Source organism: Struthio camelus, chromosome 4, assembly GCF_040807025.1.
Source record: "Struthio camelus isolate bStrCam1 chromosome 4, bStrCam1.hap1, whole genome shotgun sequence".
NCBI classification, from domain to species: Eukaryota; Metazoa; Chordata; class Aves; order Struthioniformes; family Struthionidae; genus Struthio; species Struthio camelus.
Window position 1 is genome coordinate 53,740,608 of NC_090945.1, and position 13,646 is coordinate 53,754,253.

At 37.5% G+C, this 13,646-nt stretch overlaps 1 protein-coding gene across 5 annotated transcripts in view; it reads left to right on the top strand.

The window, feature by feature from the left end:
* FGL1 (fibrinogen like 1) overlaps positions 1–10,035 on the top strand; it is a 42,214-nt gene extending 32,179 nt beyond the window's left edge. For 3 of the 5 annotated variants that reach the window (XM_068942763.1, XM_009665862.2, XM_009665861.2), the window contains exons 8-9: positions 2,540–2,663; positions 9,889–10,035. In XM_068942763.1, the coding sequence (XP_068798864.1) occupies positions 2,540–2,663; positions 9,889–9,936 (172 nt within the window). In that variant the 3' untranslated portion in view covers positions 9,937–10,035. Of the gene's footprint in view, positions 1–2,539; positions 2,831–9,888 lie in introns of those variants that run through there. The other 2 variants (XM_068942764.1, XM_009665863.2) reach the window with 1 other exon arrangement.
* The last annotated feature ends 3,611 nt before the right edge of the window (positions 10,036–13,646 follow it).

The window sequence follows — 13,646 nt, forward strand, 5'->3', positions numbered from 1 at the left end:
TAGATTTATGGCAGAACTTGGTAGTTATTAATACCTTGTAGTTACTGCTACATAACTACTAAAGATAGCTAGCTCCTACCAGGCTAGTTCCTATTATGGTTGTGGATTCGCTGCTCTTAAAGCAACAATCCATCTAGACAATGAAAACAAGTTGCTAATAGTGTTATTCCACTGGCTTGCTACCGACTTTCTTTTAACGTTAAGCCTAATACAAAACTGAACGCTGCAAAATACTAGAAAATGTCAGTGTCCTGAAATCCTACAAGAATGGTACTGGCAGGCACAGTGAAAGGAAAGCGCTCAGAACATGTATTTGTCATGCAGAGATAAGCAAACATAGAGGGAATTAGTGCTCTTGGCTGGTTTGTAGAGGAGCTCCCAGCTATGAAGAATCTTTTACAGGCAGCTCCATGCTATCTGGACTAATGAAATATAGAAACATGCAGATAATATGAATACCAGGGGAAGTGATACAAGTGAGGCCACATGGAAATAGCTCAGGTCTACTGCTACAGCTCAGTACTTGTTGCCTGGGCTTCTGCAGAAAAATGTCCTCTCTTTGCATTATGCTATAAGCAAATCTCTGGAAGAGATTTTCAGCTTGGATGCAAATCCACAGAGCTAGGTTAACTCTGGCACCCAGTGCACTGCGAAGGTCAGTCAGTTCAGATCTGGTAAAATCCAAGCTAACAACTCTAGCTGGACATGAGCTTACTCTTTCCCCAGCACGCCCAGTTTCAGTTACATAGCGCATGGGTGCTCAAAGTGATCTGCCACGCATCAAGTTGGAGCCACAGATCTTACTAGCTCAGGCTTTCTGCCTCACCTGGAGACAGCATAGCTACATTCATGTGGGGCTCTACTGGAGTTAATAAGCCCAGACAAAATTCAAATGGTTCTTCAGGAAACGAGTTCCATCTCTCTGCATCTGTCATACAGTTAACATGGAACTGAGATAAACTGTCCATCGACAGCTGAGAGTGCGCTGTACTATCGAAACTATTGCAGCACAGTTTTTGTCTTTATGAATTAGCTTATCAGAAAGAAAGGAAAACTTTTAAGGTGTTGATTTGTCAGTAATGAGCGCTGCTTCAAAATATTGTGCCAGTAATTACATGCCAGTTGTTTCTTTTGCATGTCCAATTACTTCAGACTGCATTCAGTCCATTACAGAATACTGTGTAATTTTGCTATTAGTGCTTCTAATTTAAGAGTTGCTACTGGCTCATGTTTCTGCTGACAAAATCAACTTTTGCCTGTTTCCATCAAAAGAAGAAAAAGAAGGGATTCAGTTGATCTAGATACCTCTTACCAATTACGATTCCTCTATGGAAATCTGTTTTTATTCAAAGTAAACAGAATGTCTGCTCAACATACAGATTATATCAACTCTGACACAAGTTGGTCATTCTCCAAAGCAAGGTCACTTTTGCAGATTATAAGGTTTCAACTAACACATAACCAAAATTCAGCTTAAAAATTGTAAGCAATGAACAAACATATATATATATGAGGATTTTCCTATGAGGCTTTTATCAGTGTTTCTATTTCAGTTCTCCATAACAGTTGTTAAAGTGTAAGCAAAGCCAAAGAGACTAAGATTTGCCAGTAATAATATCCATAAGGTTCATTTGGACTGTTTTCTATTTGAATATTTTCTGAGGTCTGCTTTTGAAATCCATCGTGGTGTTTGACAGCTAGGTATTAACAGCACTAATAACAAAATACTGAATTGGCAGACAAGCTGATTCATTACAATGTGCTGCAAAAGAAACAGCTGTTTTGCTCTCCGTATGGTCACACAATCGTCTAAACTCCCTTCTTTCTCATAAAAACCAAATGAGTAGCAAGGCTGTACGGATACCTAGTCATGCTTTTGGGTTTTGCAAAGTTTTTTTTACATTTACCACTGTATTTAATATACTGTAACAGTATTTCTGTTTCCGTGTGTTAAAGAACCAGAAAAGAATGTACTTGGTCAAATACAATGCCAGCTCTGATGATCCAGTGGATTAGTATATGTATGTTTAATCAGCTGCGAGATTTAATCTATCTGTAAACAGAAGCCCATAGTTTAACAAGCAAACTGACGGTGGTGTTCAAATTTTGTCATATGAAGCACCATGGGGGGATAAGTGCACGCTGCAGAGGAGCTACTCTGAAACAACAAAAAGAAGTACGCTTTCTTTGCCAGAGTTTTGCTTCATGTATGCCATGCTGCTGCGTGTGACCTGAACAACTCTGGAATCTTTCTCTGCTGAAACAGATTAGCAGGCAAGACTCAGAGACCTAGAAATGTCAGAGAAAGGGCGCAAAGAACAAAAAGGACTTTTGTTGCAGCGAAGCTAAGAGCCCTTCCAGTTGTGCCTACTTCGACTGTTATTGTTTAGGGGCACTGAAGTCCACAAATGCAAATTTCTGCGGCTGTCAGACTGGGATCTTATCAACGTGGTGATTTTTTGACTTGCACAGAAACTGCAAATGCTTCCCTGTTTTCACCCAGTTCTTCTTTATGTTTTCCTTTTTTTCCCCCCGCCAGGTGTCACTCTGCCAACTTGAACGGTTTGTACTACAAAGGGCCCTACACTGCAATGACAGATAATGGAATTGTTTGGTACACTTGGCACGGCTGGTGGTATTCACTGAAATCTGTTGTCATGAAGGTCAGACCAGCAGACTTTGAACCTAATATTGTTTAAGTATTTTATTACGACAATTTATCTAGTTAATCTTTCAGCAAATCTATCCAAATTAAAGCAGATGGGCAGACTTTTGCTTCTTATCTATACATCTATAAATCCAGAATAATTCCTCGACAACCAACAGTTCTTCAGCCGTAAATGAGAAGAAATCTGGCCTAGGAATATGTAGATACAAATACCAGTACTAGTATGTGTACAGGATTTTTTTTAAAAGGCAGGAGTTCATCTAGGAGTAAGGGCATCTTTGTTAACACGGAGAATTTTTGGCTTATGCAGTAACTACAAGGCCTTTTATCTTTTTAACAAAAGAAGTCTTATTTATGTTTTCCTTTTCTTTCCTGTCACTCACTTTTCAGCTCCCTGTATCTGCAGTGGAAGCAACCATGATGATTTGGCTCATACTACTTTGTATTTTTTCCATCAGGATATTATTTTAACATAAGTCACTATATTGTCTTAAAACTTATGATGAATTGTATGAATTACACCCAAAGTCTATGTGAAAATAACTTTAAGGTTGCCTTACTGAGTGGATGGAATATGCTTTTTTTAGAATGAATCAAGGCTTTAGAGGAAACGAGTTGTCTATAAATTCCTCTGATTTATTTGATGCATACACTGTGTACATAGTGTGCATATAATGTATAAAGAACAAGGCAGGGTACTGAAGGAACAGAGATGCTACCAGGCTAGAATCAATTGAATCCAGCATATAAAAGTTCATTGTCTCTGTCTTTGCTGAAGCATTCCTAAAGCTGGTCACATCATTTCAACCAAACATTTTTAGATGGCCAGTAATTATGCCTTCCTTCTTTTTGGTAATGAGCTAGATATCCTGGACTTTAAGATATTGATATTTGGATTTTACCAAAATGCTGAATACCAAAAAATGCAACGGATTTTCATGGGAGCTGTGCTTTGAACATAGACTATCATAACACATATGCAGATGGTACTGTGTTTCACATGCACTCTTAATTCTGTTGTTTTAGAGGTTTTTAGTGCTAGACTCAATACATCTTAACTTTCTTTTAAGTACTGGTCAGTCTCCAAGGCTGTCCCAATTTGAATATCCTTTCCAGTCACTTCTAAGAGGTTCTAATTCTAAGCGTATAACTTCTCCTTTTCCTACATCCTCATCTTGACTCCTTGGGTTTTTCCTCTTCTCAAGCTGCAGGTGCATATTGCTCTTGCACAAGAAAAAAACTCGAGAGAGAGTCTATCTACCCACTACATTCATGCCCACCATCACAATAGACTGTAATAGTTAGCCAGGAAATAACAAAAATCTCTGATTAGTGTTTGCAGCTGTGGAGATGAATAGGTACAAAAAAGCTATCTGCTGAAATGTCATCCATTTCTGCTAAGCATGTAAGAATCAAGATTTTACAAAACAGTTGGATCTGAGCCAAACTTAGGCATTTTTCATTTCCCTGCTTCCTAAAATAATTTTACTTTTGTGATTATACTGCCAGTCTCTGTGTTTCTGTCTGTCCAAATAGAATTTTTGAACCTGGTAGCCAATTTCAGTCATATTTAACATAACTGAGACTAACTTGCCAACCTATGGATCAGTTCACGTCTATAATGATGTGAATACAGTCGGCTGAATGTGAACTCCCTGCATGGCCATTCTTCCTTCCATTCCCATCCTCCAAGAACAGAAGTTTGGTAAGAAAGAGTTCATGAAAGAATCTTATGGAAGAAGAGAGGGAGGATGTGCTGAAGAGCTGAAAAAAAGAGAGGTGCATATAAAACAATTTATCCCACTCTTTAAGATAAATCAAATCGCACTTAAATGAAATGGGGATGTAAGTGAAGAAAAAATGGAGTCTGAGCAGGAAAAAAGAATATTAGCATGCATAGAAGGTGTTGATAAAAATCTGCAATATACAGGTTTTCAGTTTTGTGTTTTTTGTGATGATGGCAGATATTCCAGACAATCCAACCTCTTTCTCAAAGTATCAATGGATGTTCTGCCAGATGTTTCTAGCCTTAAGCACATCACTCTACCTCTGCATGAGATGACCAATGGATAGCTCTAGAACTGCTTATTTGGAGCCTTCTTTAATCAGTTAAATCAAATTACTTATCTGCTAGGAAGACACTCAGGCACCATATATATATATACACATATACACACACACACACACACATACGTATACATATATGTATGCATATATCTAGCTATATATTCAGCATTCAGCATTATAACAGAACATCTGATAGGTATTTCTATCCAATTTTATTACTGAACTTCAAATGAGTTCCTGAGTGGCTCTACGTGTCATTAAGAATAAGATGGAAATTTTGGAGCAGTTTATAAAGATGTTGTAAGTACAGTATTTCCCATGGCAATGTTCAAATTCTTTTGCTACTCTGAGAAGAGAAACATTTAACTCTCTGCTAAAACACAGATGACATTATGCAGAAATTGTAAAAACACCCTTAGTTTTTCACAGGAAAATGGAAAGAAGATTAGCTCATATATTTTGAGAGTATCAAGCCAGATCATATTGCACTTAATGTAAATATAAGACATAGAGGATTTATGTACAGCACAGTTGGATCTCTAGCACACAAAAAAGACTTACTAACATGTACAGATTGTGCTGATAAAATCTGCAATATTTATTTTGTTTGCTGCAGTATAAATCCATCCTTTTTATTGTGAGATTGCTAATGAAACCCTTCAGCTGAATTAGGACACTTTTCTGGTATTTGAATGTAAAAGTTGCAAGGAATAAAAGTCGACTCCCTTTCTTTCTTGGAAATCATACAAAGAAAGAGGAACAAATCTTTCTGTGTACATGTTAAAATGCATGTATTTGTTGATTATTTGGACTGCATGCTCTTCAGAACAAGGACTTTGTCATCCTAGCTGTCTGAAAAGCATCTAGCGTACTGTTAGCAATATGCAAATACATTAATTCCCACCATGTTTTTAGGGCCTTTCTTTACGTAATAATTCTTTTTGGCCACATGAAAAACATATGAAAAGTCTTGTAATTCAAAATGGTAATACAGTTGTTCTTAAATAAACAAAACCTGTATTTTCAAAGAGCAAGTTTAAATAGCTACTGGAACAGAGAGTACAGCTTGGAAGAGAAACCGCAAGTATTCCTTTCTCTGCCTGGCATGGTCTGCTAGTATTAATTTACTTCCTCAAGAGGTATGACCGTGTTTTAGAGGGATCTTTATTTTTACAAAGACCTGTTTGTTTGTTTAAGCATTAGACAGAACTACATAACAACTCCAAAACAGCGGAAAATGAATATATATCACTTGTTATAAATCATATAACCCAACAGAAAAATGATCAAGGAAATAACAAGGAAAATGGTTTGCCAGTCATGATTAATAAAGAACATAATCTTAGCCGCTGGTAATGTGTAACAAAAATATCTCTTTTTGTAATATTTGTTCCAGGGAAAAATCTTTATATTTTCCATTATCTAGTTCTGTTTTATTCATTTTGCTTAACATTTTGGAGATTAAAAGAATGGAAACCACAAGCCTGAGTGAATTAAGTGAATGGTAAAAGGGCCTGATAAGCAACAACATTTGTCTTCTCTAGAATGCCTAGTATGTGCTGACAAAGAGAGGATGTACCACAAACTGGCCTACACACTTCTAGTAGAGCCTCTTCTCTGCAGCTCTACTGCCTAGCTAGGGACTACCTCTCCCCACCGTTCCTCCCACTGCTATTCCTGATACCAATTCTTGAACCCCTTTTCAACGTGCTGTTCTGTCAAAGCCACTTGTTATCCTAGCTGTTAGCAAAATGGTTCCTCCCAGAAAGAGGAACCTAACGCAGCTTCCCAGATCTCTGAGCATTCCCATCATGTTCCTTTAACTTACTCCTGACTAACTCAAAGACAAAAAGAATGCAAATGCAACTTTTAATTTTTTTCAGTAGTCTTAAGTGCTCTTTGGCAGCTGGGGAAGAGTAGAAAGAGTAGAAAAAGCATCCAGGAAAGTGTCCTGTATCTAAATTTTCAAAAGCACACACCTGAAAATTTCTTGTTTTGTTTTTTAAACTGTCTATTGAGAGGTTGACTTAGAAAACAAAAAATAGAGCTGTTCAAAACTAGGAGTACTTTGAAAATGAATGCGAGCATATGCTTGCTGTTTCCTCAGAGTATGTCTGAGAATTGTGAAAACAGCAAGGTCTCAAACATTCAGCCAAAATCCATCTGCTTATATGCTGAGAAAGAAGTTACCATTTTCTGTTAGTTAAAATGTTTGTTCCTCTTCTACATAAGAAGATAATTTAATATTTTACGGTAACAGTTGCTCTTTGATGTTTCATTAGCATTTTGCTGAAAACAGTGTTCATCCAGAATCATCTTTTCTATATCCCTGAGGCCGAACTTAACCTTAGTTTAGTGCCAGATGAAATCCAGCTTGTCATTGCTACATCTTCAGTTAACTAAGACAGTCCTTCTTAATCCTACCCTAATGTTAAATACATTGCATCAAAACCGGAATGTTGTTATCCAAGTACTGATTACACAAGTCCAGAGCCAACTTCATCTAATTGTTTGCTTACAAAAGAACCAAATCATAGCCTCTGCAAAAAAATTCAAACAAACTGTAGCTCACTTTTTTCTCTTCCTTTCCTCAGCGACTCATAAACACTTAAGTTTCTTTTACCTCTATCCTACAGAATCTAAGCTTCCTTCCTTCCCTCCTTCCTTCCCTTCTTAATGGCAGTCAGATCTTTAATCTCTGCCCTTTGCTGTGGTTTGCCTGCACAGCTGGTGAACTCCTGGCTTAAGGAACTTGGGTAGCTCTGAGGTTCTGCAGAAGCTGAGCAAAGGCTTTAAGAAGCTAAATGTTGGCCTGAAGGCACACCTAAAATAGCCATTCGGTCTCTAAATCCATTATGGGCATCAGTGTCCAGTCTAGTTTATAACCAGATTGGACTGAATTATTGTAATTAATGTATCATCCAACATTGCAGGCAGGAAGGTAAGCAAATTCGCCTTGGAAGTATACGGGTCTCACCAATGATTACACGTATGTTGGTGCTTCCAGTTTTGCTGGCCAGAGTTCAGGGTTCCAATTTTCAATTCACGGTCTTCCAAGCAACTGCAAAATTGCGTTGCCACAGAAGCCACTGGGCTGGCACTTTCTACAACATGACAGTTCATATTAAATTAGATAAACACACATTAGTGACATGTGAGAGCATAAAGGCTTTTATGTTAGTGATATCCTGCACTAGATGGTGCTCTGTACATGTTGTAATTTCTTAGGCACTACCACATTTGTAAACTAGTACAAACATTTCTCATCATCAAGTTACATTACTTAGAAGGTTATAGGAAATAATGTCTAAAGTGCTTCAGTGACTTAACTCACTTTTAAAATAAAGCATGAGTTCCTAAGGATACCTAAAGCCTATGGGAATTCATAGCATCTAATTATCTTTAGGTATGTCATATTTAAGCTGTTAAATTGTGATCTCTTTAATTTAAAAAGCCTTGCATTTATTTATTACAAAAGTAATTCGTATCGTCTGCTGATTAGTGAACAGAAACAAAACTATGAAACTTCCAAACAGTACCTAAACTAATACATCTGCACTACTAAATTCCTGCTGTGATCGCTCTGCTGCTCTTTCCTGACATGGTCTCCCTCTATTTTTCATATCTCAATTACACTGAAATTTGAGGGAACTACACTGGAGTTAGGCACATCTTTATATCATAATACAAATAATAAGCATTCGAATATTCCTCATGGCCAGGAAATTAAGATTTTGTGAACACTTGCAGCAGGATGAAGTAAGTGCCTGTGCCATACTGGATTCTACAGTGCCTGAATTCACTGCAGGGAGAACAGGAAATCCATCTCTTGCCAAAATGGCATCTGGGAAAAGCACCCTCCCAGAAATTAGTGACTCATTCGTGCGGTACTCAGCAAACGTAAAATTTATGCTGCAGGCAATGGTTAAAAGGCCTTCCAAGTCTCACTCTATAGTCTAGTGTCTAAGTTTGAATTTGTAACACTTGCAAGAGATAAAAACACTCTGTCTTGTGATAAAGGGGATTTCACTGGTTTTAATGCATTTGCATTAAGAAATGCATTAGTGCATTTCTTTTCTTGTTTCTAATAACTTTTAATTACGCATTTTAATTATCCCATAGACGTTTTTGAAATAATGCTCAAATTGTTCGAGTCCTCACCCTCTCTGTCATCCTCTCTCAGTCATTCAGCATGCTTAACTGAAGACCTCAGTAGACAGTTCTCATCTATTTCTCCTATTGCTTCTTCCCAGTAAGGGGTTTAAACTGCTTCTGAGATGGTTTCGCTACCCCTCTGAGTCAATACAATGAAAAATCAAACCAATCTTGAAGAATATAAGTCATTCTTAATCTGAAATTTTTAAGTAAAAAGTTCTGGAGTAGTGAAGGAAGGGAAGGGCTTCCTTTTTATGTTTACACAGCTTGGAAAAAAAAAGTCATTAATAGTTGCAATCCAGGACAATAAGTTTCAAATTCTAATTTATTTTTCTCTTTAACTCTCCCATGAAAGCCTTGGAGTCTCTACACCTGGCATAAAAGTCTCATATATATGATACTAACAAGCATTATACATTAAAGCATTACGTACTGGACACCTTTCCAGTTACATAATTGTCAACTTGATTTTTTTCAAAAGAATGAACAAAATCAACCTCTGATGTAAATCAACTGCGTCCAGTAAAGTTACACTGGGGATGAATTTGACCTGTCATCTGTTCCTCAAGCAGGTTTATCTACACGGTATTCCAAAGAAAACACAGCTTTAACAACAAATCCTTTCTAATATTCTAATTTCTCACTAAAAAGGTATCAGTCATAATCATTATATAGCATCCTAGCTTATATCTGATACTCAGACCTGAATTGGTTTCAGTAAGCGTAGCTTCATTACACCGCTTGGGAACGCAGCCCTGTAAGTCTGTATGTGTTCTTTAATTTCTAACATACTAATGATCCAAAACCTTCTCCCATGTTATAAGAACAATAAAAACATCTTTACCTGTGCTCAGCTGAGCTAGAAAGAAATAACGAGACTGCTCATGACATCTCTGACTTACTTGTTGATGCATGTGGCTATAAATTCTCTATGTAGGGCTCACAATGTCCTGTCCCTCTTACTGTATATTAACTAACCCTCAAAAACAAAATTCCAGAAAAATGAAGACACCCTGCAGCTTTTCAAAGAACATCACCGAAGATGATGAATGAGCATCAGGCTGTTCAACGTATGAAGAGTGCCAGACAGAAAAAATAATTACATCAAATTCACTTCGGAGGTCTTCTGGAACTAGCATATTCATCACAAAAAATGATGATAGGGAAAATTCCTTACAGAACAGCACTACCATAAAGTTTCCAGCAGGTGCAACATAATTTATGTGGCTATTTACCTATATTTCTTACTTGATGGTCGTCTTCATCTAAGACAACTTTAAAAAATTACTAAGCTCTCTTCTATAGACTTTGATCATGAAAAGCTCCTACTGGGGAATACAAAAGATGACCTGTTTCCCCCAAAAAACATCCTGCATGTTCTTTGTTATATCAGTGAGAATATAGATATTTCTGAAGAACTCAGTGGAAGTTGATGTCTGGCAGCTGCCTTGTCTCTATTCACCTCCTTTATTTTACCTACAGTATCTCCTTTCAGTTGAACAGTGCTGGAACCAATAATGTAAAATGAGACACGAGAGAAGTCAGCTGCTAATAAAAGGTTCCACTGTCCTTTCTTGCTGACCCACTAATTTAAATGCAAGCAACTCTGAAGCGATACCAGAGGAAGCCTTCATTGGGGTATATTTTTATTTAATCATTAAAACATAGATGTTTTAGCAGACTGCTTCTTGGAAATGTTGTGACATAAATCCTCAACTACAGATATGCTTCTTAGATCATTTGATAAAAATAAGTATTTTAAGCAAACCCTTTATTATTGTCTGAGAGGAAAAATACTGCAGTACTGTTTATTTAACTGTTTATTTTACCATTGAAGAGTCTAACCAGAGTGGGAAGAGGACAAGTGATGAAAATTAAAATCCTTTCTCCAGGACATGAACATATGAAAGATAGGGGAAAAGACTGGACCCATTTAGATCCACGAGTCTCATTTTCTGATTATAAACAAGAAGAAAGCGTACACATTTTCAGTAAAAGGAATGGAACCTAGAATTCAGTACGTAGATACACAAGCGAGAATAGCTGTTCCCTCTTCCAGCTCTGATTTTCTATGTGTCACAGAGCAAGTCACTGAACCCCCTGGTACTCTCCTCATGTGTGAGAGAAATATGGTTTAGCCATTTTACAGAGCACTCTGAAACCTCCCAAGGAAACATAATTCAAGGACTGAGTTTTATTCCATTACTAAGCTAGGCTACTAGGTCTGTCTGAGCCATGTCTGTAAACAGAGATCTTGAGGTTTTCATTTGGATAAAACCTTATCAGCAGCATCTCCTACACTATCTACAGCGTAGGAAGAGAAATTAAGGTTTTTGTGCACTTTCTGCAGAGTGGTTAAGGCATCAGAATGCCTCATTTTCCACTCTGGTGAATTGAGCCTGTGGGAGAGGAACATTGCCTAAGCATTTCAGAATATGTTTAAAATGCCCAGAGTTCTCCCTGAAAGATTACCTCTGCTAGCTTACATCCAAGCTGTGTATTTAAAGGAAAGAAGTGCTGACTATAGCACAAGGCTCCACTATACTTAGCCCCTATTGTCTTCAGTTTCTAGCCTAGCATGATTAATTAAGGAAGGCTGCAGCTTCAGCTTCCACAAAGACAAGCAGCACTGGAGCGCAGGAAGTAATCGGCTCTACTTGGCATCCCTTATATCAATATTCACACAAAGAGGCAGGATCAGTACCTTAATAAAGAGCATTGCCTGTTAAAGCCATTTAAAACACATTCGCAGCAACTGGCAAATTTAACCAAGAAATACAGGCCAATGCGCATAGTGTTTTAGAATCAGTCTGCTATGACACGTATAAGCTAGGGAAAGAAAGTCAGACATACAAGGATTCCTCAGAGAACTCAAGTAATACATAGAGGCTTAGAAAATGCTATTTGTTACTACAATTTGCATTTCAGACTGTGGAAAATTATAAAACCTGACGGATGCCCACTAATGGGAGGCTGAGCAAGAGTTTGTGGTTAAGAAGGGCGCCATGTGGGAGAGCAGGGGTGAGTACTCTTCCGAAGCACGCGCCAGCTCTGACTCAGAAGCTCATCACAGTAGAGAACATACATGTTTTTATAATCCCTTGTACAGATAAACTGACTTCTGCCTTCAAAAGACTCTGACATTGTATCCTGTTGGATGACCTACAGCCTAGCCTTAAGTTCAGCTAAGAGAAATGAAGTAATTAACGATGAAGAAATTAACATGCTCATTCCTGCTCCAACTTCAATTTTCCTTCTACTCTCCAGGACTGTTGGGCTATCAGGAAAAGGACCTGGAGTGAAAACAAAGAAACAAACATAGACTGCTAAGATAACATTAATGTTAATGGTTTTATAACTTCATATGTTTGGCTTAATATTTTTGATAGCTCGTTACACTTCCAATTAATCCCTAAAACTGAGCTATAGCCAAAAAAACATATGCCTAAAATATGAAATCAAAATTTATCTAGTGTATTAATAACTTCATTTATTTACAATCCATTTAGTATATGAAATATTACCAACACATTATTTCATAGATAAATCCTACTGCATCCCAAGTGAAGAGTGCTGTATACACATAACACATGAAGTTAATTTCATGGTCTTTCTCATTTACCTGTAACTTTCCAACTAGATAATATTCTTTTTATTTCAGATACACCTGATTCAACAGTAAGTCTTGCCCAGTTTATAAAATCAAGTGGTTTTAAGGCAAACTCTAGACAGAACTGAACATTTTTATTTAAGGTCTGTCCAGCCATTAAAACTATGCCATGAACAACATTCTTCCATGCTGTTGCTATTAAGCTTTTTTTTTTTCCCTAGTGAACTTTTTTTGGCCCGTGAGAACAAGTATCAAAATGTGAAGCAAGAATCACTACTTCATCAGACCTATTCTAAGGAAAAAAGGATTGCTTCAGACATGAATTCATGTAAGGCCCCTAAATGATCTATGCTGCGATGGAAAACATGGACTAAGGCACGTTATATGCTAATAAAAAAAAAAATTGTGATTTTCTCTCCTATTTGATTGATTTTCACTCCAAATTCCAAACAAGTTTTCTCATCTTCTTTCCTTTGGCTTGCATTACCACCCAGGAGGGAAAAAATCCTCAACTTATATTTATTTTCTTGCTCGCATTAGATGGATACTGCTTCTTGAAAATGACACCCTGAAAAGGCTTATTTTGCATTTTCTTCACTCATTTCCCCCCACTCTTTCACTGACTATTCAGTAACCTCTCATGTACGCAGAGCAGCACTCAGTTTCAAGCACCACATCAGAAGCACATGCTATCCCTTCATTAATGTTGGAATTCATCTGGCCATATAAGGCAGAATGGAGAAAGAAAAGAAGAGGAAGAGTTTTCGTTCTCCAGTAGTCTGGCCCTTCACCTTTAGCAGGTCCCTTTTGAGTAATCAGTGCTAAATCCTGCCATAGGCTGCTGCAGTGCCAGCTCCCTCCCAGCGTTGTTTTGTTCTATCCTGTTGCAGTAAGGCTTTGATGATGGGTGACACCTTGTTGCTACACAGAACCCCTTCAAGCTTTTCCATTCTCTTTTATCAGTGCTGAAGTCTCTGTTTGGAATCAGCTACCTTTATCACGATTACTCCCATTTCTCTAGTGTTTCTGTCTTCTGTCATATATATCTTTTTCTAAATAAGACCATTCCAGCCAGGATGAATTTTGGCATAACTTGTAGTGTTCAGGTTCTGTGTGTCTAACACAATACACATTCCAACACATATA